The sequence below is a fragment of the Danio rerio genome, chromosome 6 (genome assembly GCF_052040795.2).
Source record: "Danio rerio strain M-AB ecotype USA chromosome 6, GRCz13ab, whole genome shotgun sequence".
NCBI lineage: Eukaryota > Metazoa > Chordata > Actinopteri > Cypriniformes > Danionidae > Danio > Danio rerio.
This window is the reverse complement of record NC_141026.1, coordinates 52,731,979-52,755,393: the sequence shown is the minus strand read 5'-3', so window position 1 is coordinate 52,755,393 and position 23,415 is coordinate 52,731,979. Positions and strand designations below refer to the sequence as shown.

The 23,415-nt window shown below is 36.7% G+C and overlaps 1 protein-coding gene and 1 long non-coding RNA gene across 15 annotated transcripts in view; one reads left to right on the top strand and one right to left on the bottom strand.

The window, feature by feature from the left end:
- Nucleotides 1-23,415, top strand: part of mtss1 (MTSS I-BAR domain containing 1) — a 103,714-nt gene that overhangs the window by 23,077 nt on the left and 57,222 nt on the right. For 13 of the 14 annotated variants that reach the window (XM_087255713.1, XM_087255711.1, XM_087255707.1 and 10 more), the window contains 1 exon segment: nt 2,434-2,507. In XM_087255713.1, the coding sequence (XP_087111839.1) occupies nt 2,434-2,507 (74 nt within the window). 14 annotated transcript variants of the gene reach the window in all.
- LOC147843673 (uncharacterized) lies at nt 12,994-18,284 on the bottom strand. Its single transcript, XR_015494288.1, has 3 exons — nt 16,911-18,284; nt 15,620-16,870; nt 12,994-15,522 (listed from the first exon to the last, which is right to left on the bottom strand). It is a non-coding gene; the product is annotated as an uncharacterized LOC147843673 (long non-coding RNA).

Below are 23,415 nucleotides of genomic sequence, written 5' to 3'. Positions count from 1 at the left end.
AAAGGTAACCCGTACCCTATTTTTTTTCGAGATATCTCTACCGTTAACCCAACCTCTGTTCATAGAGCCAGAGGAGTTCTTAAAGAGATGTCTGTTGCAGGTTTACCTATCAGGCACAAAAGCTTTAGCAGGACTTGGGGGGCCACTATAGGGAGGTGGGGAAATTGCTGAAAGGCTGTACTTTGTAGTTGGTATCACCTGATACCACAGAGCTCTCTCTGATAAGCTGAGATCTCTCTCAAGAATGAATGGATCACTACAATGGCACCATTGACCCTGTCAGTATGAGCCCGTGTCCCAACCGATGAACATGCTCAACGCTTTCCATTGAGCGCTTCTGACAACTTTCCATCTTCTGACATGCATCAAGGCTGTACATACTTTTTTCATAGTGATTTAATATGTCATGCATGAATTTGTTCATGGATAATTTTTTTTCATTTAGTTTTTTTATTGCAGTTTCCAAATTCACATACAGATAGGGTTTTCCACAATGTATTCACAAAACAATCAAACATTAGATTCCCAAAAATAAATGAAATTATAAAATACAAAACATTTCCATGAATAAATATGGTAGTTACATTAATGATTTAAGGACATTATAAGAAACAAGGAAAAGCAATACACTCATAATTGTTTTGTATATCTTTAAAAAGAAACAGATAAAATTAATTTGTTGTTTTTCAGTTATAATTCAGTTGTGCACTTTTTTTCCCTTAACCATATTTTGGTACCCTGTCTACTCTTTTTTTTTTTTTTTTCTTTTCTTTTTTTTCCTTACCTAAACTATGTACATATGGAACTATGAGGATGGCACTTTTAGGATCTTAAATGTAAATAAAAATAAAATATTGAATGTAAAAATATTTATGTATTTGTTTATTTTTTAAATAGGTATTGTTCTTACTATCTTTCTGTTATGTTTTCTCTCATTACTAAAATAATACACAAAATAAACAAAAAAAATTCACATATTTCTCACTATTCATTCATTCTATAATAAATCTGGTCTTAATGGAAGAATATATTTTACCCACTTTTCCTATGTCTCATTAAACTCCGCAGTCTGTAAACGACGGTTCATTGTTAGCCTCTCCATCTTATAGATTTCATAAATTATGTCTAACCAGTCTCTAATTTGAGGTATTTCAAGCTTGATCACTTTTTAAATGCTAAATTGATTACTAATTATTAAAAGTTCTAGGCTTCTTTCATTTTTACTTTTCAATACACCTGCATCTTTAAACATTTTTAGATATTATGGCCTCTTCATTATCTTGGCTTTTTTAAACAAAGTAATATAACAGGCATCGAAATGACCTTTTTTGCTTGGTACTTAAAAAATTTAAGAGCACCAGCCAAAATTTAGTCGCACCCACCAATTATGAGCACCGTTACAACAAGTTTCATATTAACAGATTTATTGCATTTGAAATCAACATCAATTAAAACTAACAAACAAACCAACAAAAAAAATATGCATGCTCCCACTTGATCCCTTTAACTCAATGGAAGTCTTTTATCCACTCTTTAAAAAGTGTAAATGCTGGATTGAAATTCACCACGTGATTACTGATCAGATGTGCCATTATTTGTAACTTTAGGTGATTTCTTGACCAATAACCATTCCATTCCCGTTCAGTTCTAGAGCAGTGGGCCAATCAGAAGAGGTTGAAGGCGGGGCAGTAATTGCAGGCTTTGTTTACTGCAGCAAGTTGACATGACAACTGTTTTAAGCTATTCCTGAGCGCTGTGCTTTGCGTTTCAGGTGCAAAGAGGAATTATGCGTGAATGTCTCTTAAATATGGACATGCGGTGAACATTTTGTAGTTTGCACAGCAGTTATTTTATGCATTCGTACAAATGCTACCAAATATATTTTGATGTCACGTAGATAAAATTTCGGGTTGCAATTTCGAGCCTTGCATAAAAACACAAACTATTTTTATTAAGTGCAATGTGCAATTGTTTATCCATTTTTGCTATTGCAGTTGGTTGGTCTTACTACTGATTATTTATATCTCTAAGTCTTGCAGTGGAGACTAGACAAAATGTGAATTTGATAATGCAGTCAGCAAATCAGTATGACCTTCAGCTCTGTTCATTTCACCTTTTTACCACATTTATCTAAATTCCTTCTGCAGATTTTCCCTCATAATTAGTACAGAAAATGTTTTGGAATTGTTTTGTAGCATTGTTTCACTTTAGTTATCAGCATCTTCAGATATTCAAACATCATTCATTCAGAGTGTTGTGGTTTGTGAACTGTTAATATTGGCTTTTGCATCTCTACCTGGTGCAAACTCCAAAAACCTGTCAGTGGAAATATTTGGTGTGTGATTTACAGTCAGTTATGGAGAATCCAGTCAAAGCAACTTTGCTTGTGGGTTTTTTCAAAACAACTAAACTCTTTCTTTTTCTGTCATGCAGGACAACAATCATCGTCACTAGCTCATTCCTGGACGCTTTCCAGAAAGTGGCTGACATTGCAACTGGAACACGAGGTAAGAGGAGATCTTTACCTTCTTTGTCTCTCTCTCTCTCTCTTTCTCTCTCCTGTCTCACTCCACAAACAGACCGTCTCTCCGGTACTCATAATGAGGAAAGCAGGCAAGTTGTACTTCACAGCAAAGGTTATTCATCAAAAACACGAAGCATTAAGTCTGAACACCTCAGGTCTCGTCCATATGTCTTTTCCTTTGTTTAGCAGATGTGGGTCAGGTGACACCAAATGTGAGAAGACAGTGTTTTATAGCTTTCCAAATAACAGTACTCCTGGTAACGGGCATAAAACTCAGCTATAAATCCACACAGATGCTCTGGAATTTGATAGTGTATATTGCTAAACTGTTTGGGGCACATTTTAAGCGGGATGCTTTTGAAGTTGTTGATGACTTGTGTCCAATCTTGGCAGAGTTTACACTTAAGCATTTGGCAGACGTTTTAATCCAAAGCGACTTGCATTGCTTTCAAGGTACTCGTTTAATTTTTAATCAGCTCCATTGGGGATTGAAACCAAGACCGTTGCTAGTACTGTACTCTACTGTTTGAGCTACAAAGTGTTATTCCTCCTATCCTCATTTAATGGGCACTTATTTTACTCCTTTTCCAAGATTTAAGATCTTTTGAGATCTAAGATTTTAGATCTTTTTAAAAAGTCCTTTGTGTCTTCAGTATGTGTCTGTAAAGTTTCAGCTCAAAATACCCATCAGATTATTTATTATACCTTTCAGAGTATTTTAATATTCAGCTCTAAACACAATGTAGACCTTTTACACTAATCTACCTTTGGCGTAATTTCAATGTCAAATGTCTTGATCGCAGTATTACAAGTCGAGATCGTATTTATGTAATATGAGTGTTCGAATCTCTTTGCTTGCGTGCCGATTTCCTCTGTTCGTGCACTAAACTTCTTGTACGCACCCTCAAATATACGCTACTCAAGCATAGATCTCTTTGTGCGCTCACAAATAAACACTGCAGAAGTGCGATTTAGTGCATTTATGTAACAAGTATGTCTCCATTTATTAGATTTGCTTGGCATATTTATGAATGTCTCCAATAGACCTATCGTACAGAGTGGCATTAATGCGTCCTGAAGTAAAGTGAAACGGCTATAAACTCTAGTAAGATCAAGTCATTGTATGCAGAGTCATAGAGCTTTATCTATAAAGTAAAATTATGGAAACTGTGTTCATCTTAACTGAAAGCTACATCGCGTTTGCTAGCCTCATGCGTCACACAGCCCTATCAGTTAGTCAGTCAGTCAGCATGTCACCTTCAAGGGTTAAACAAATAAAGCACAGCACTACTACGGTTACAGAAAAGCTTGCTCTGTTATAATTCACTTACATTTTAATATGTTTTGGTGCAATTATAACCGGCTAAAAAAAAAATGTTTTAAAAAAAGAGGTAGTATTGTAGGCGTGGCAGGATGAATTTTGGTGTGCCATGGAAGAATGGTTGTAGGAGAAACCATGTATAATTATTTGATGTATTTGTTGTGGAGTAAATTCAAGCCTTTCTGCAATGATGAGTCTCGCACACAATGTTGTTACAAAGTTCATGCAGACAAACAAAGCACAAGCTTTTTTAACTTTGCACTGTTTTTTGGCAAATATGATGGGATACATGTTAATATCCACTGCTCTATAGATATCGGTTATGTTATTGTACAAAATAAACCTGCCTTAACAACCACAAACCATGATTGTTGCATCTTTTATAAATGATCTGACATGCAGCTGTGGTGAAGAATTACAGCGATTTATTTATTTATTTATTTGTATTATTATTATTGTAACCATTTTTAACTCCCTTTATTACAAACATGCACTGTTTTAAAACTCATTCTTGATCACATTTGATGATGAGGATTGATGATCACAGCGAGCTCAACGGATCTTTTAATCCCAGTTGCTTTGTGTTCCCAGTTCAGTAGGCAGGAAAAAGCGAACTTTTACAACACATTGAGGTGGGCCTCAAAATGGGAGGGCTTTAGATCCTGTTTTAACGTCAGGAAATTTTACAAAAAGACTTATTGTCTTTATACGCTCCAATTTGACTGTGGACATATGGCTTCCAAAGAATGATTTTCATCATAGGTGCCCATTAAAGTACAGAGAAGGCTGTCTGAAGGTTGACTCTTACAAAAATGTGAAAACACTGTGGTGCTAGCAAAACATTGTTGTCATTGTTGGAGTATTTCATCTTAACGCTTCAGCATTGGCTCAACCAATAGTGTGATTTTTAGTGTGGGACTGTGTGTTTCAGCGACTAATGATAGGCAGGAGTCTGTTTGTGAACCTTTTTTTTTTCATACAATTTTGCTAGCGGTTTTCATATATTTAATATCAAATTTTGATAAAAGTCGATTGTAAAATATCGTTTTCAGTATTTTTGTTTATGTTTTAGAGTGAGATAAACAGAATCATATTTTTACTATCAAGATCAGGTTTTCTTATCTCTCTCGCATACAAAACTGACGACAAGTAATGCTGTTTATCCTGTCATGCTCTATTTTCTAGTGCGTTATCTTTTGTTATTGTGTATTATCTCTTTGAGACTTGAGTATTTTATTTATTCAAACATTGTGAGGTCTCACCTTTAGGCCAGTACGTTCTAACTCCTGAAATGAGCGGTGTGAAACCCTGTCACCCTAGACAACAAATGTTCAATTCTGTTTCACGCCGAACCAAAAGAAGGTCATCGTGGTATTGTTTTCTGCTCAGACAATTGGAGGAAGGCATGACTGTCTCATAATGGCTTGGATTAGGTTACATAGCTCCACTCCTAGTTAAGGTGACCTGCTAGTTTCTGTGGTGTTTAGACTTTCTGCTTGTGCTTCTAGTTCTTTGTACCGCCTCTGTAATTCAGCCCTGACATTGTTTATCTTGCTGATAGTCCAAGAATTTTACCTTGATCTTGTGTTGCTGATTGAGATTGGCATAATGTGCAAACTTGGACTGTTTTGAACTGTACTTTACAGTCTCTTTTTTCATCTTTAATATTTATCTAAGCTCCTTTTTTACTCTGTCGTCATTTCTTGTTCAAATTAGTCTACAAAGAAACTCGTCAACCATAGTGAATAATTTGTGAGCTGTTTTGTTTGCTGAAACCTGATGCTTGTTCTTAATGCGCTGCTCAATCAGCGAATGGCAAAACAATGTTATATCCGAGCTCAGTCATTTCAAATTGGGTTTTGTAAAAATAAAAAATATCTTTCCTACTTTGTAGATGCAATAGAATAAGGCAATTCTATACGAATGTAATTTTTTTTACCAAAATAGCAAAATCTTTTTTAAGCTTTGTGATTAGGCAAATATTTTACAGTACTGTAAAAATACTCAATGTTAATGTTTTTAAACAATTATATTTGATTTACCCAAGTCACAAAAATGCCAGTTTCACATTGTCACATCCATAACAGAGAAACGTCATATCTATAATGAAGATTTTCCTCATAAATGCAAAAAAATAAAATAAAATTTTGATCTATAGTGAGCCAACTCTTTTTGGCGTTGAGACCACATGCGGATGAAACATCGGGCGTAAGTAATTTACATGTTAAGTTAATACAGAGATGTGATTAGACACCCTGCGGTGCTATTGCGCGAATGAAGGCTGATTTATACTTCTGCGTCAAGCGCACGCATATGCTCCGCTGCAACCTTCGTGTGGTTGTATAGCCCTGATGCTGACATGCACTTCTCAAACAATTTAACTACATGATGAAACTACTCCTGTATAGCAGTCCTACAACATTCTGACTCTCGATGACACTCAAATACCCTGTCAGAAAAGTTTAGTGGATGGGAATGGGCTTTTTACGGTGCCTGCTGTAATGTTAATGTTGTTTTTGGTGTTTACATAGATGAAAATGGCCACTGTGTTAAATGCACAGTATTACGATCTTATTGTCACATTGATCATTATTATAACATAATATGCCTTCAGTGATTTCCTGAAGATTACTACAGCAGTTGGGATCGTCTGATCTCATGAGATCATAATGACATATGCTGGTGCTGTAGTGCCGTCCCATTTCTTAGGGGTAAATTTTGAAGCCCTTCCCCTTCACACTCTCTTTTAAGAGCCAAGGGGAAGGGGGAAGGGGTACAAAACTAGAATTGGGATTGGGCCTAAAGTTGTTGCACATCTGCCAGTTCCTGCCTTTAAATGAGCGAGTTTTAGCTACTTGTGCATTAAGGTAGCGTTCAGAAAAAACCAAACACCAGTGAAAAAACTCTACAGAGAGGAACATGGAAACCTTACTGCCAGCTAGTGTTTCGGAAATGTTATTGCCGAGCAACACAAACAGCACGCAGAAGTATATATGCACGACAACGCACAAGGCATTCGCCGTGGGTCACGCTGATCACTCGGCGCAGAAGTATAAACCAGCCTTAAAGCGACACTAATAACGTGGTGGATATTGAATTGCTCTAGTTGGAAAATCTGAACTTTAATGGACACCTGCATGGAGGGGGGAGGGGGATCAAAATGATCCTGTTCTTAATCTTGTTTTAGTGTGGTTCAACTGTGGTAGCATCTTTTAATTTGGCAAAATTTCTATTTTATTAATCTTTTTCTTTTTGCTCTATTTATTGTTACACTCTCTATGTTCTTTCCTATTATGTGCCTATTGCTGTTATTGTTTTTATGCTCATATCATTTGTCCATTTTTTTCTCTGTAAAGCACATTGTGCGGCCTTGTGGCAGTTGGAAACGTGCTATATAAATAAATTTAACTTGAACTTGAACATTAACCAAGCAGGAGCTTGCTTTTGTAGGGGTGTGATTATGACGTAGCGCCTGTTGTGGGTGTCCTGAGGCAAAATCCTCCTGCTGACATGGGAGAACAGCTCATTAAACGGGGTACGACTCAGTCGGAAGCATCGATGATAGCTCCCATAATCCATGTATAGTTTCTGAGTTGAGTTGAATAACTCAGAGCTGACACGGCACCGAACAAATCTATGCTGTTTTTCAGCATTCCTAAAGCACATAAAGCTACTTCCTTTTTTTTAAAAGATACTTTCTTGTTAAAATCCATGTTAGCCAATTAGCAAAGAAACTAGAGTCACTGGGAAGACAGATCCCCCACCCAGTACGTAAATCCGCGTCTTTTTACAGTGAATTTGATGTGAGAATGAAGTCAATTCGTCGTGAGAATAAAGCAAGTAAACTCAATGTTCACACGTCTATTTACCCACAAATAGCTTCATTTATTCAAGCTAGTTGTGTCTGGTGTGAACACCACATTATCTTTTTGATTAGCATAGTTTCTTTTGAGTTGTGCAATTTAATTCATCGAATTTCTACAAAGTTTGCTGCAAAACTGTTAACTTTGGTGACATCCATAACACATTTTTTTTCCTCATTTAAAATCTAAAAAGGGTTTACAGATTAATATTTTTACTGACCCCATAATCTGTGCTTAATAGTTTTGGAAAATATGGTCAGATGTTTAAAACAGAATTTCTGTTTTACGTTTTTACTGGAAATGTCCCATCCGTAACGCTGGAATTGCTCAATAGTAGTTTAACGTCAGACCTTGGAATCTTGTGTGGAAGTCCTCAACAGTGACGTCATGTGAAAGTGGAGGTATTTGTGTGGGCTGCAATAGACATGTCAGCTCTTCCAGTTTTGGAACGGAGCTGTAGTATTAATTCATTAACAGGTTCCTAGTTTCATCCCAGCATGAACATGCAAATATTTTCATACCCTTAGAGAATTGATAGTCAAATGCTGGAGAGGTTTTGACACGCCATTAGTAGTGTGCGTAGGAGTGTTTAAAGATTTACCTGCCGGTGTTACCTGCCGACACACCTTTACATGAGAAAACTGTCATGACTCATGCCTGCTGTGTCATGCCTTTTGATAAAGCTAGTTGGAAACTGGTTGCACGAAATGGTTGTATTTATTGGTCTTGTTGAGGTTTTTTCTCACAGAAGATGATTGACTGGTCCAGCTGTTTGGTTTGGAGTTTGTGTTTGATTAGGAAGTTAGTGTTAACATGACTGGCATCTCAAAAAAATGCTCTCTGTCAGTGTTTTCAAACAGTTATATTTGATTTACCAAAGTCACACAAGTGCCAATTTCACACTGTCACATTCATAACTGAGAGATGGTTGCGTCAAATGCTTGTGTTTGTTGGTCTTGTGTTAAGGTTTTTCTCACAGAAGATGAAAGACTGGCCCAGTTGTTTGGTTTGGAGTTTGTATTTGATTAGGAAGTTAGTGTTAACATGACTGGCATCTTATTCAGTCTTAAGAGATTCCTGTCTGTTTTACATTCTTCAGATTGTTGTCTTCATTGTAAACGGCTAGTTTATTGACTTTCACTGTTCCTTTACTGATGAGTTCTTGCATGGTGTGTAATAGAGCAGCACGATATTGGAAAAATCTGATATTGTGATATTTAAAATTTCTGCGATTAAATATTGCGATAAGGGATAGTTTAATAAGTCGGTTGGATAGCACTATTTAAAATTTTCTTTGGAGTCTAACAGTATCCAGATAGAGAAATTGAATAATCAAAATGCAAATAAATGCTTTTCTTTCTTGGCTCTTAGTCCAAATATCAAAAAATTCCTAAATCAAGTAAAATATTTCCTTAAAATAAACAAAACTATCTGTCCGTGCCAGTGGGCCTTGTTTTCACTTTGAAATGTAGATATTTAGACTAGAAACAAGACTAAAATTTTAACTAAGAAAAATTATTAGTATTTTTTTGCATATGGCATATAAATTCCAAATACAATTCTGGTCGACTATAATTCAGACTTGGCATTGCAAATCTTGCCATGTGACTATTGTGGATGCGCACATTGTGATATCGATGCTGAAAACGATATTGTGCAGCCCTAGTGTGTAATGTAAGGTCAGTGGTGACAATATAGTGATAGCCAGTCAAAAAGTGACTTTATATTTCATGTTGTGTGAAATGGTCACACTGACAGTACTTAAAGTGATTATTGGCCTATTTGTTTCTACATTTGTAGAAAATAGGACATGCAAACTTGATAGTTGTCGCCGGATTTCCACAAGAATCCTTGATTTTTAATCTCAGTATTGATTATATTGACAGGCATATCAGCTGTTGATCTGCACGCTTCCCCCAAACCTGATCAGTCGACTTACTGATTACAGCTGAGACAGCTTTACTCAACCAACCGGTCCACTCAAGGTTTCTTTAATTTGATATAATTTCTATAAAAGATTATTTATATGTATTTGATATATATTTAATTCACAGTAACACACACTGTAAAAAATGCTGGGTTCCACACACTCGATTTGTGTTGGGAAAACATGAATGAATTAGGTTAACTACTAATTAGTTTTTACAAATTTAAGTTGTTTGCAGTTAAAACAATTAAGTTGTCCAAAAAAACTCTAAGAGTTTTAAGTAAGTAGTTTAAACAAACAGCAAAACGTCATTTTTTTGCAACATACTTGATTTTAATATTTAAAGCTTAAATTTCTAAATAAAATTATGTTTAGTGTGATTTATTCAAATTAATTATACATTTTAAAAGTTGTTCATCCAAAAAAGTAATAATTTATACTCTCCTTCAAGTGCTTCCAAATAGTTTTTTTGTGTGTTGAAGATAAAATAAGAGATTTTGAAGAAAGCAAAAAAAAAAAAAAGTTCTGTAACCACTAACTCTAATAGTAAGAAAAACAAATACTATGGAAGTCAGTGGTTACACATTTTTAGATATTTCTTCAGAATATCTTTCAACAGAAGAACGTTTGCAATGGGTAAATGGTGAATGTTTTTTTTGGGTTGAAGTATACCTTTAATATAAATTCAGTTGTAAACCATGTATGTATTTTTTCTTTAATTTAATGGCTTTAAAAGGTGGATGGATTGTATTTTTATGTATTATTTTGTATTACATCTAGTATTGAATAACGAGTTACTACCCATACATTGCTCACAGTATTTCTTGGTTCTGATTGGCCTGTCACAACATTCTGAGCACAATTTATTTATTTCTTGTGTAACATTCTGGTTTCCCTGTCGATCTTTATGCTGTAATAATGACCAGCTGACTGGACATTACCCCATGCTTATTGTGTGTTAGATCATTGGTTTTAATGAATAATAAAGACCAGACCTAGTCTCCAGCATGGCCTCGTCTACAAATTTTTTTCATCTAAAGTGTGTCTCCATGTACAGGATGACATAACCTGCCCATCCTCCATCTTTCTAATTCATCTATTCGTTTAACACTCTCTCGTTTGTTCATGACTGCATCAATTTATAGATTTTTTTCTTGTCTCACAATTTACTTGAGGCAACTGAGCAAAACTGCCTTCTGCGCTCTTCTTCAGCAGTTCGCTGCCATTGGGTAGTGATTTGCACTTTTACCTCCATTTTACAACCTCATTCTTTCCATCCATAACAAATAAGATGAACTGCCTCGCTCTTGTTTTCTCTCCGTCCATCCTTTTTCTTGCACAGGCAGCTCCTCAGAGGACAGCTGGTGGCCTAAATGTGGGGCTCATAAATTTGAGCACTGGTGAATATAACCGAAATATTTGCTTCCAAGAAAATGTTCAGTTCTAAGGAAAATAAGTCCTTAAAGTCTGCATGAACTGGAAGTTTCTGAGTCTTTTATTTCAGTTTGTTGATGTACTTCCAGTTGAAACTAAATATTGAGTAGGGGGTGGGGATTTCTTTATTCGCATCATTCCCTCATAGCAAAGTAGGCGTGCCTAAAAATATTGTTGGTGAAGCCGTCAAACTAATGTCAGCAAAGAAGGATCGCCACTACAAATGCTGAAGCAACTCTTCAGATTTTACTTGAAGACTAACAAAACAATATTTTTTTTAGTGGATTGAGTTACACGGTTGAATCGTTCACCCAAAGAATAGCAAAATACCCAATTTAAAGTTTGATATCACACAGACTTCAACATTACATTTCAGCTCTTGTTCTTACAGCCCACTGATGATAAAATCAAGTGTCCGGCTCGCCACTCTTGTGAAGTGAAGACCCATGGGCAGCTGTATGAGGCAAAATGGGAAGAGCAGATGTATGACGAACATATGGAGGTATAGTTGGAGTCGTCAAACGCACTGTTGCACCGTCACTGGCTGGGGTGCCGTTTTGGTCCCACACCTGTTTTGGACTGCGCCTGCTTCACAGCTGCCACGCTTTCACAAAGGGGCCACACCAGCCCCAGTTGTCTGTAAATATGTGTGCACGCGTTTAGAGCCCCCACTTACCCTCAAACGTCAGACCCCACTGCAAACATTCCAGATACAGGAAGGATTAAAGTGACCTATGAAGGCTGGTTTGGCATGTATGTGTTTTGTGGGGAATTTAACCCACCGAGAGAGAGCTGACCCTCACTACCCCCCTTTCACGAGCCCAGCTGAGAGTGATTGAGCATGCGGAGAACAGCTGTGAAGTCCCATGACCCTTCCACGTAAAGACTATATATGCATGTATGCCATACAGCCTTATTTTTAACAGGCTCTCACTTCTATCTGAGCGTTTTTACCATTTGAAACTAGATTCTCATGGATGGTGGTGTTTACTAAACCTCAGAATGTCTAAAGCAGGGCCTCCCAACCTTGTCTGTTGATAACTTTAAAAAGTACAGTTCATTGATTGAGAAACCTAATAAAATGCTTAGCTCTTGAAAAACTCACATAATCTACCTGACAAAGTCTTGTCACCTATTCAAGTTTTAGGAACAATAAATAATAACTTGACTTCTAGTTGATCATTTGGTACCAGAAGTGGCTTTTATGAAAGGCAAAAACCTCTAGATTACGCTTATTTTACCAAAATAAAATATGACCATGCCTTGATTTATAAGTTTTTAATTAGGACAGTAAGGTCTGACTTGGACAAAAGTCTTGTCACTTAACAGAAATAATGGACAGTATATAATATAAAGTCATGGTGCAGTGGTAACAGATCTTATATAGTGTGGAAGACTCCCATGAGCCTGGAGGACTGCATCCATACATCTTAACTACTTACTAATAAAGTCATCTGGAATGGAAAGCGTTCTTGTAGGACTCTCAGAGTTCATCAAGACTCCTTGGATTCATCTTCAATGCCTCCTCCTCCATCTTACCCCAGACATGCTCAATAATGTTCATTTCTGGTGACTGGGCTGGCCAATCCTAGAGCATCTTGACCTTCTTTGCTTTCAGGAACTTTGATGTAGAGGCTGAAGTATGAGAAGGAGCACTATCCTGCTGAAGAATTTGCCCTCTTCTGTGGTTTGTAATGTAATGGGCAGCACAAATGTCTTGATACCTCAGGCTGCTGATGTTGTCATCCACTCTGCAGATCTCTTGCTCGCCCTATTTAGAATGTAACCCCAAACCATGATTTTTTTTCTTTACCAAACTTGACTGATTATGTGAGAATCTTGGGTCCATGCTGGTTCCAATAGGTCTTCTGGTGTATTTGTGATGATTGGGATGCAGTTCAACAGATCAGTCATCTGAGAAATCGACTTTTCCAAATGATCGACTTTTTTAAATGATCGACTAGAAATCAAGTTGTGATTTGTTGCTCTGACAACTGGGACCGACAACAAGACTTTTTGTCAGGTAGTGTATGTAATAATAAATAAAAATTTTTTTTTCTAGAATCCAGAATTGTGTGATATCTGAGAGATGTTTTTGAACTTTGTGAAAAATAGAGATATTGAAGAAGCTTTGGATGTCTGAAGTTGTGGAATGTGAATTGGTGTTTGATTATATATATTTTAAATGATTATTTCATCTTTATTTTTCCCCAAACCTGTCTGGGGTAAGTTTTGGTGGTTGGGGTTTGATTTATTGCAATATTTTATTCACCCAAAAATGAGTACTTTCATTTACTCACCTTCAAAATGGGAACAAAGGCACACAAAAGTAAGTGTACCACTGATCAAACATTTTTTTAATCCTTTAATATGAAATCCAGAATCCTGAATACTGAAATAAAATATTAAGCAGCACATCTTTATTCAACATTGATGATTCCCATCCTATGCACCACAAGTTTTATCTTCTCCCTTCTAGTATTCGATACAGAACACCTATTAGTAAAACAAGTCGGTTTAAACTTTCATTCATTCCCTAAGCTGTAAAGTTTTTAAATTTAGGGTAGAATTTGTATTGTATAATGTGCTTTTGTGTATTATGTGTGACATGCTTGTATGCTGCAACCAAATTGCCTTCGGGAAATGAATAAAGACTGACTGACTGACTGACTGACTGACAGATTATAATAATAAATGTTTCTTGAGCACTAAATCATTATATAGGGATGTTTCTTATGCAACATTAAAGACTGAAGTAATGATGCTGAATGTTCACCTTTTGTTTCCACAAGAATTATAATGGTTATTTTAATCATTTTTAAATGGTCAGAAGTTTAATAATGTGTTCTGATATATTGCTAAATTTTCTTTGAAGTAAATTTTTACCATTGTGGCTGCTGTACAATTCATTCAGTGAGTTGCCTGTAGAATAATTCCGACTGGCTTTGTGAACTAGTCAGTACAAAACTCCATTTAGTAAATCATCTTATTAAATGGAAAACATACCAATTCATTTTAATGCGTTGCTTTTTTCTGCGATTCTCTTTTTGATAAATAAAGTTGATGTGGATGAATATTGGACTTCACCATTCGCAGTGGTTCTCCTTGCTACTGTATTTATTTAGTCTCCTTATGTAACGGTACGTTCTCTTTGGAAAAGGCCTGCAAAAACTTGCCTTGTGAATCATGAGGTTAGTGACACGCAGTGGATGAGTTCCCTTGGGGCCGTTCTTTTTGAAGCAGATGCTTTTTAAAAGAACAAAAAAAGTGTTTCTCTAGTCTCCTATGAAACTCATGACTGGCTAACACTGTGGTAGACGTTACATAATTGGTTGGCACACCCAGTATTTTATCTGAAGTGAAACTGCCTCTGGAGATTTACAGATTCATGCAATATTTTCAGTCTGGTAAAGTACAGTATGCATATAAATGTTAAGTGTAACACCTGGTGTGAATTCGCTCATTTCATGGCTTTTTATGGCATTATCAAAAGTTTGGGTTCAGTACGCTTTTTTGTCTTTGAAAGAAGTCTCAAGGCTGCTTTAATTTGACACAATAAAGCCGTTAAAGTACTACATTTGCAATACCCTCTCTACTAAAGCTGTACAGTCTATGTGACGCTGTGAAAACATTTATTATCCTGTTAAAAACATTGTGCTGCTCAATATGTTGTGGAAACTAATACATTTATTTCATTTTTCTCTTTTTAGGATAAATGGAATGTTCAAAAGGATAGCTTTTTTACACAAGAATCTCACTATTGGTGCGAAATCCTTATATTTACTTCTGCGATGAGTGATCGCCGTACTTCACGGTGCATACCTTGGATGTAGCCAACGCTATTGTGAGAATTTATACTTGTGCATTCTGTCTTTGTTCCCCTGCAATAACCCTTACAAAAAGCTAGTAAGCTGTGCGGTTTAAATGCTCCATTGTGTTGAGTTTCTTTGCCAGTGTTTTGGGTTGATGCTGGAAATGCTTGCAGCGCTACTGTAGTAGTAGCAGCTCTAACTCGGGCATAATCTGTGAGTTTTTAACAACTTTAATCATAAAATAAACAGAAATCAAATGTGTTCATCTAGAGCGGAACTAGACGTTTAGTGAACAATTGTACCATTGGCCCCGCCCACACTGGGGGATTGTTATTGTTTCTTATAGGGCATTCACATCAGATACGCCTTGCGTGACTGAATCATGCCATTCACACATAATTAGAAGCCTAATAACTCGCTTCATTCATGTGCAATTCACTTCACATCAGAAATATGAAATCATTGCAAAATGATTTTGTTAAGAGTGTAGCTGTGTTTTAAGTGATATGGAAGGCTGTAAAACAGCGTAGACATGTTCGATGATGCGTCTTTGTCCATTAGATCCTTCAGGGGCGCACCCAGCTAGCTGAGTTTCACTAACTTTTCCAGGAACTGCACCTGGCTGCTACTAGAGCAAGCTCCTGATTGGTTAACACAGTACAAATTTTCAGCAAATATCAGATTTTTTTTTTCACTCAAACGCTAGGGGTGTCAAAATTAATTGTTTCTTCGGTGCACCGCGATGCAGACGCGGACAATTCGGTATCGGTTCAGTAATAATTAAGGGTGTCACGATCCTCCAAATCCTCGATTCGATTACATTTTCGATTCTAAAGTCACGATTCGATTCGATTTTCGATTATGAATAATTAATTAATTAATGACCAATTAATTATTTGTAGCCTACCGTTTAAACTACCTGACCTGCATGGTCTTTGTTTTACCCATAAACAAATCATACAGTAAATAAATAAAGGTAAGTTACACACATAATTACCACCTGTAAATCACTTTTTTCTGCGGGACTCGTGAATAGGCTGTGATCTGTGTCGTTATAATGGCGTCGGTAAAAAAGACGCACAACCAACAGGAACCAGCCAACAGTATCTGAGGTGTTCGCTAAAATGACTAAGTACAAGTGAGTGAAAGATTGAAGCAGTCCTCTGACTGCCTGGACCTGCTGTCTCGAGCGCATGGCTGTGTAAGCGTCTGTGTCTGTGTGGTCACGTGATGTGCATTTTCAGAGGTAGAGAGGAAGAAGGGCTGCTCAGAAATGCTACAAGCCACTGTGGATGTCAAATCGTTGTCGTTCTAAAATGCCATTTAAAAACAAAGACAGTGTAAACAGGGCCTGAGTGTGTACTTTTCGCTAGCGGATTTGCAACGGGGGCGGGCGGAGGATCGCGATGCCGGTGTTGTCTATCGGACGAACCGTACGTAATACGTACATAGCAGAGCTTGCAAAACTGTGTTTTTTTTTTTGTCGACAACACGAACGTTGTCAACATAACTCAATCCAAAATGCTTACACACCGGCAACTTCATCGGAAGAGGAGAGGGTTTAAGTTCTGTCGACGGGTCTCCTGCTTCTGCAGTTTAACAAGCACTTCAACAAGCCTGTTATTTCCCGCTTGGCAAGCCAAGCTGACGTGACATGGGGGCGTGGCAGCATCGACGATTCTATTTTTTGATTCGATAATCGAAATTGAGCATAAATTTTGATCGATTTCGATTAAAAATCGAAATCGTGACACCCCTAGTAATAATCATAACCGGTTATTACTTGCGTCATTTACCTCATATGCGCTCTGTCGCGAGGGAGGCAATCGCGAGTATTTACAGCTCTTTAACTACTTAAAACTCATAAACTGTGCACAATATCACTGTGTGTGTTTACTGGATCAGTCTTTCACTGACATATACAACAATAGCCCCTATTTCACTGAGATCGAGAGAATGAAAGTAGCCTACTCCATTTCTCTCTCCTCTCTCCTCTCTCTCGCTCTGTCTCTCTCTCTCTCTTTCTCACACACACACACACAGTGGCCCATTTGACCTGCTGGCATGGCTTCTCTTCTCTTCTCGGCTGTTTTACAGCGTTACTTTTGCCTACAGAAACGAGCGCGTGTCTGCAGAGTTTTCTCCACCGTGTCTACCATACATCAGCTGTGAGATCGGCGCTACCGCCTGCCGCTTATCAGTATCACTCATCTGTGAAGAACGCAGCGCGCAAGAGCCAATCGCAACCGTTTTTTTTGAGGGTGTGACCAATCAAAGGCGTGTAAGAGAACTAGACAAGGATCAGAAATTGAGCTGGATATTTATTATTTTATTTATTTATTATATTATTTGCTAAATGCTTGTTTTGTTTAAAGTTACAGTTTATATGTCTGACTGTTTGTATTAAATGACAAAATTGTATTACAAATAGTATATAAATGTAAATATATTCATACATTTTAATACAAGAAATGCTGCTGTGAAGAAAATATAAAACTGTGGATGGAAAGCATCGTCAATGCACCGTGATGCACCGAAATATCGAATTGAACCGAATCGATGGCATGATAATCTTAACTGAACCGTGAGACTAGTGTAGGTTCACAGCTCTATAAATTTGTGCCTTATTATTTGCTCAAACCATGTTGCATGTTGTCTATCGTGTCTTTGTATAGAAAAAATGGTTGTAACAAAACTTGTTTTTAAAAAAACATGTACATGGAGTAAAATGAAATGCTGAACAAACTGAAATTAAAACACACATTGCCTAAAACGCGGTCTCCGCCCACCCTCATTACCGCTACCAAACTGACCAATCACAAAGCTTGCGTGTGCTTTTCACTGAAATAAAATATTAGAACAATATAATAAGTATAAATCATATAAAACAAGTATAAATTTGCCGTAACAAAGCATGCTCACATGACTCCACACACAGTCGGGAAAGAACTTGAAAAAATTGACCTGAAAAATTGGGTTGATTATAGGTTCAGAATGTTGAGTTTGATTACTTTTTGATTAATTGCCCAGCTCAAATGATTACAAGTTTAAACAAAGTAGCAAATCCACACATTTAATCCCTTACACTTAATTAGTGCTCTTGTAATATGATATGTAGGTGGGATTGAATACTATGTGTGAGTTCAGATTTTGAAAAGCCCTGGTCTATAATGTCAGCGTGCACATCGTTAAAACAGAAAATACGATAATATCCCACACCACATGTCCAAGTTGTTTCTTCCTGTCCAAGTGGGCAGTTATTGACCTGAATAAGCTGTAACTTGGACCAGACTTGATGCTGTTAGTGAAATGTCTGTCTGCAGGAGACTTGTTTCAGGCCAGCAGGAGACGGAAACTTCCAGATAAGCAAAATCCATGGGATCATGGAAACCCATGAAAGCATAAAAAATGACATTTCCGTTCCACAGGATTTCTGTAACACGTTTTGTGACTCTTTCTAAATGTATAAATAAAGAGGAAGGCGTCTGAATCATGAGCAGGCGTTGAATGTGGAGTCTGTGCTGTGGAGAGAATCAGTTGGTGAAGTGAGTAGGTGTGAACACTGATGGACTGTGTTCATGGACACACTGGATGCTTTTGTGCGGGGCCAGGCATGAGTGGGCACTGGCTAAACTAGTGTTTAAGGAATGAAGGAAAGAGTGTGAAGTTTATTTTGGACTGTGTCTAATAGAGCAGTAAAGGAGGAGGAGTAGACAAGAGGATGTGATGGCTGTGTATATAGTCAAGGTTAGACAAAAAAAGTCTAGTTTTTTAAAACACAATGTCGTGTGAAAAACAATATTTTTATATGTTATATGCCTGTATACTATATGTTAGATGCCTGTATGTGAGTGTGAGACTCTGTTGATGCCGCGAGTGGCTTTTTTCTTTTTTTTATTTATTTTGGAGGCTCAAAACAATACTGTCCTATTGATAAAATAGCCTAAGCTATAGTGAAATAATTTAAAGAAATGCAAATATCGGATATAATAAAATCACATTAAATAATTAAACCATTATAAAACAAACAAAAGCTAGCTATAACAATGTAAGTATATACAATTCATAAATTAAACCGTTTTAAAGCCATATATAGCTTTCATTTTACAAAGGCCTATCTGAAAAAAAGATTTTAGATATTTTCTAAAAACAATAAACACCAGAGAAGGTTTAAAATATTATTTTAAATTTATTTATTAAATATATTTATTTATTTATTTTTTGCAAGTATTTTGAGGCGATGATATTAATCAAATTGTGCAAACAGAGCACTTTTTGGGTGAGTGAAAGCAGAAACTACCTTCTTTTCTGTCATCCAGTCCTGCGCAGCGTAGCCGTACAAATGCATTGGGGAAAACTGCAAATACAAAATGTGTTTATGTCCTCAAACAAGTATTTATTTTTTCTATGACATGGTCAAATTTAAAAATGAAATTTTAAATGTCAATTTTTTTTTTAATACCCAGCCCGATAAAAGCCTTGGCTCACACTGGCCCGACAGTGGAAATGCGGTTTCTGATCCTTCCACCTAAGCAATATTAGTCATTTGGCCAGGAGCACAATTAAAGCTATGCAATCAGATTGTATCTTTGTAAGATTATATGACATGGGAAAAATCCCAAAAATGACAATCGGTGGGCAAGGGGAGATGGATATACACATAGTTTTAAGAAGTGTCTCAAAAGCAGTTAAGATTTATACAAGACCAAAACATACGTGCATAACTGGCTGAGGTGGAATTACAGTGATTACAAGCAGGATCTACAGTGCTCAGCACAATTGGGTACACTCCTATTTTGAAAATGAATTGTTTTATTAATTTCTCAGTAAATATAGGCAATGTATTTTAGTAGATTTAAACAAAACAGATTTATTACACAGATATATTTTTTTAAATAATATTTTAGTCATCAAACATATTTAGAAATTGAAAGATTTAAACTATTTTATGTCAAGCAAAATATTGCAAAAAAAATTACAATATACAAAATTTCAATTAAATATTCCCTTTTTTTTGCTTCCCTTGATTTTTTTTTTCCTTTTTAAAATTTGCATTTAATTTTTTTATATAACATAAATTTGGCTAAACTAGTTTTTGGACTGTTATCGTGAGATTAGCTCCAGATTAGGCTTCAGTACTGACTAATCTAATGCATATGCACAAATATGATATTGTATAGCTTCCTATTAAAAATATGAATTTAAAAGATAGATTTGTGAGGGGTGCATTTGTATATGCTGAACACTGTATATGCTGAAAGTGGTTTAAGAGCTTTACACTTGTCCAGCGTACAAGTTTGTAGATTTAATTGAAATTCGTCATTGGATATAATCTGATCATTTAAGCTACGGATGCTGGTTAAATCTGCTGCTGTTATGTTTGTGACAAAAATCATGCGGACCACTTTTGTACACTTCTTGTTTTTGTAGACACGTGCTAAACCAAACCCAGATGTTACACAATCTATGCCCACAGATCATCTGCTTGCAGAGGAATTTCTTAAGGGGTGTTTTATTTTATTCATGTCGCTCCTCAGCCTGTGCTTTATAACACTTCACAACAATATATGTCAGCTCTCACCAGAATGTTTTATTTTCATCTGCTTTACTCTGTGCTTTGGGGCATTTGTGTGGCAGACGTTTCGAACTCGCATGACCCAAAGATCATTTGGAACACAAACTGCTTGGAGCTTTTATCATGTTTTGAGGCTTGTGGCTAAGTGGGCCCCCATGACTCACATGGAGAAAGGAACCAAGTGGTACAAACCCAACCCTGTGATGCAGCAGAGAGCGTCCTCTTTTCCATATGGGCTTCTTAAACGACAATCATGAGTCGACGCATAAGATCTTTCCACTAAAAAGCAAAGTTAAAGAGCTTGAAATAACACTGTGACTGTTGTATCCAGTGAAACTTGGATTTTCTCATAGGTTTTTGAAGCAAAATAAAAACTTATGCACAAAATTAGTAATATTTTGAAATATTATTGCTGTTTAAAAAATTAGCTTCAAAGCTGTTTTTTTGGTACTGTAATCTTCAGTTATCATATTACATATAACTAAACAGTGTTTCTTTGTTGTTGTTATTTTAAATCACACCTGTTTACCTCAAACTCTTAAACTTCCTTCTAAAGCTTAATTTATACTTCTGCATCAAGCGCACGTATGGTCCAGTGCAGCCTTTGCGCAGTCGCATAGTCCTCGCCAAGGCTGACGCAGATGCGCACCTCTCAAAAAGCGTTCCTACACGTCGCAATAACACGTAGCGCAGTCTCTGTGATTGGTTGGATTGTCGCTGTGACGAGTATGGGCGGTGGTGATACCATGAGCCTGTTGGAGTGAGTGTTTACAAGTGTCGAGTCCCGTGAAGAAGCTCCAGATGGACACTTTTGTTTTATGTTTACCTTATGATTAAACTTGTTGCATGTCCGCCGGTTCCCGCCTTTTAAATAAGCAAATTTAAGCTACTTGTACTTTAAGGTTTACGTTCAGAAAAAAAATTAAAACCTGCGAAGAAACTCAACACAGAGGGACATAAAAGCCTACTGCCAACTAGTGTTTCGGAAGTGTCATTGTAGAGCACAAACAGCATGCAGAAGTATAAATGCATGGCTATGCGCAAGGCAGGTGGGTAAAGGCAATCACTCGATGCAGAAGTATAAACTAGCCTTTAGTTAGGCATTTGGTAGGGTTAGGGACATGAAATAAGATCATGTAGAATAGGTACATTTATAAGTACTAATAAGCAGCCTATATTTTAATCATAGGCAGGTAATAAGCCACTAGTTAATATTGAGAATTGGTACTTAAACTAAAACCTTTGGAATATTATGAACGTCTTTGTCACTTTAAATGAAATGCTCCTGCAGAATAAAATGATCAAAGGTGCAGTAACACATTTCAGTGGTTCAGCAATTACATTAATTATGTTGACGAGGTTTAATATGTATTAATTAGATTATAAACCGTATCATTTCGTTGGAGTGCAGTGAGTGCACTATTCTGTGCTTCTGAATGGCTTTATTTAAATTTTGTGTTGCAGGTGCAGACAGCCAAATTGCTTATTGCAAATCTCATCACATAGTGTGTTGTTAGTACATGGTTTACAATATAACCCGCTCATCTAATGTTTACGTTCGGAATATTTATATTATTTGCTATTTAATAACCACCTCATGTGGAACTCTGAATCTGCATCTTATTTCAGAGACTGCTGCTGTCCAGCGCATTTCGGTCTCAGACGCATACTTTTAGAGCCTTTTTTTATTATCAAAGCATCCTGGGGTGCTGAAATATAATTTGCTAAACTGGCATTGGGCGGGTTAAAAGAATGAAAACAAAGACAGACGTCTTTGCATTGATGACTTCAGCATTGTTTTTCAAGATAAACAAGAATGTTCATTTGGCATGTTTCTTTAATATCTGCAAAGATATTATGGTATTTGTATACCTTTAAAAGAGTCAAACTTACATACAGCACCTTTTATTTTCCTTAAAGAATTTTAAGTAGTTGTGTATTCCTTTTAGTGTAAATTTAATGACATTCAGCTTAATCTAAAATTAAGACATTCACACCAATTTTAAAAGCTAAATTCCCAGATTAAAATAAATTATTCCAATGTGGTTTCCACTAAACATAGTCATCATGTGAAATTTAATAAGTTAAACTTCCTACGACATGATCTTGCCCATAAAACAAAAGCGACCTTTAGCATGATTTTTTTAGTTGAGGGGAAATAGTGATCTCTCAGTTTGCTGATATAGTGGAATGTGTTGTAAACCTTACTGCCAACCTTTGACAACCCTAGTTATTTGCAGAGTTGTTAAAGGAAGAGGTGTCTGTTCCACTGCCCTGGTTCTGTGTTTGATACATTTTAGACTCATTTGTTTATGTGTTAAATGTGTATATTTGTGCACACATTGTGCTATATGTTAGGGAAGGATAATACAGACAACGCCTAAAGCTCAGGAAGGACTTGGGATGCCTTGGTATGCAGTGACAGATTATTTAAAGTCAGCTAGAAGAGGAAGCTTGTCCCCAGACGTGGTTTACGAGAGTATCCCGACCTTGTTGGGGAAGGCAAGCCACTGACCGTTTCCTTTGGAGAAATGTGCACCCCCGGTGAAATGACCTGTGACCGCTTCGTCTCAGGCTTTAACTATTTTTGGGTTAAATCTGAACAGCACAGTGAGCCGTCGTCACGGTCAAAAGTTCCTAGACACTGAAGTGAATTTAATTATGTGCTATGATGTCACTTGGAAATTAGTTCAACTGGAGCTTTGTTTTTGGTTTATAGAGTTGAAAAATTGCACATTATTTGCTACAGATCAGTTTGACTTGTTTTTTTGTTTGTTTGTGTATGTTAAACAATGGTGCGCATTGAGGTTTGCGTGCATCTGTGAGGGTTTGTGTACATACATGCTTCCTTGAAGAGATTTGCAATTCATTATCCCCCTGAAGGGCACACATGACCTGAATGAAACTGAATTGGCAGCCCTTCAGTCCACAAACCCCTGAAGTCCACGCAGGACGCCTG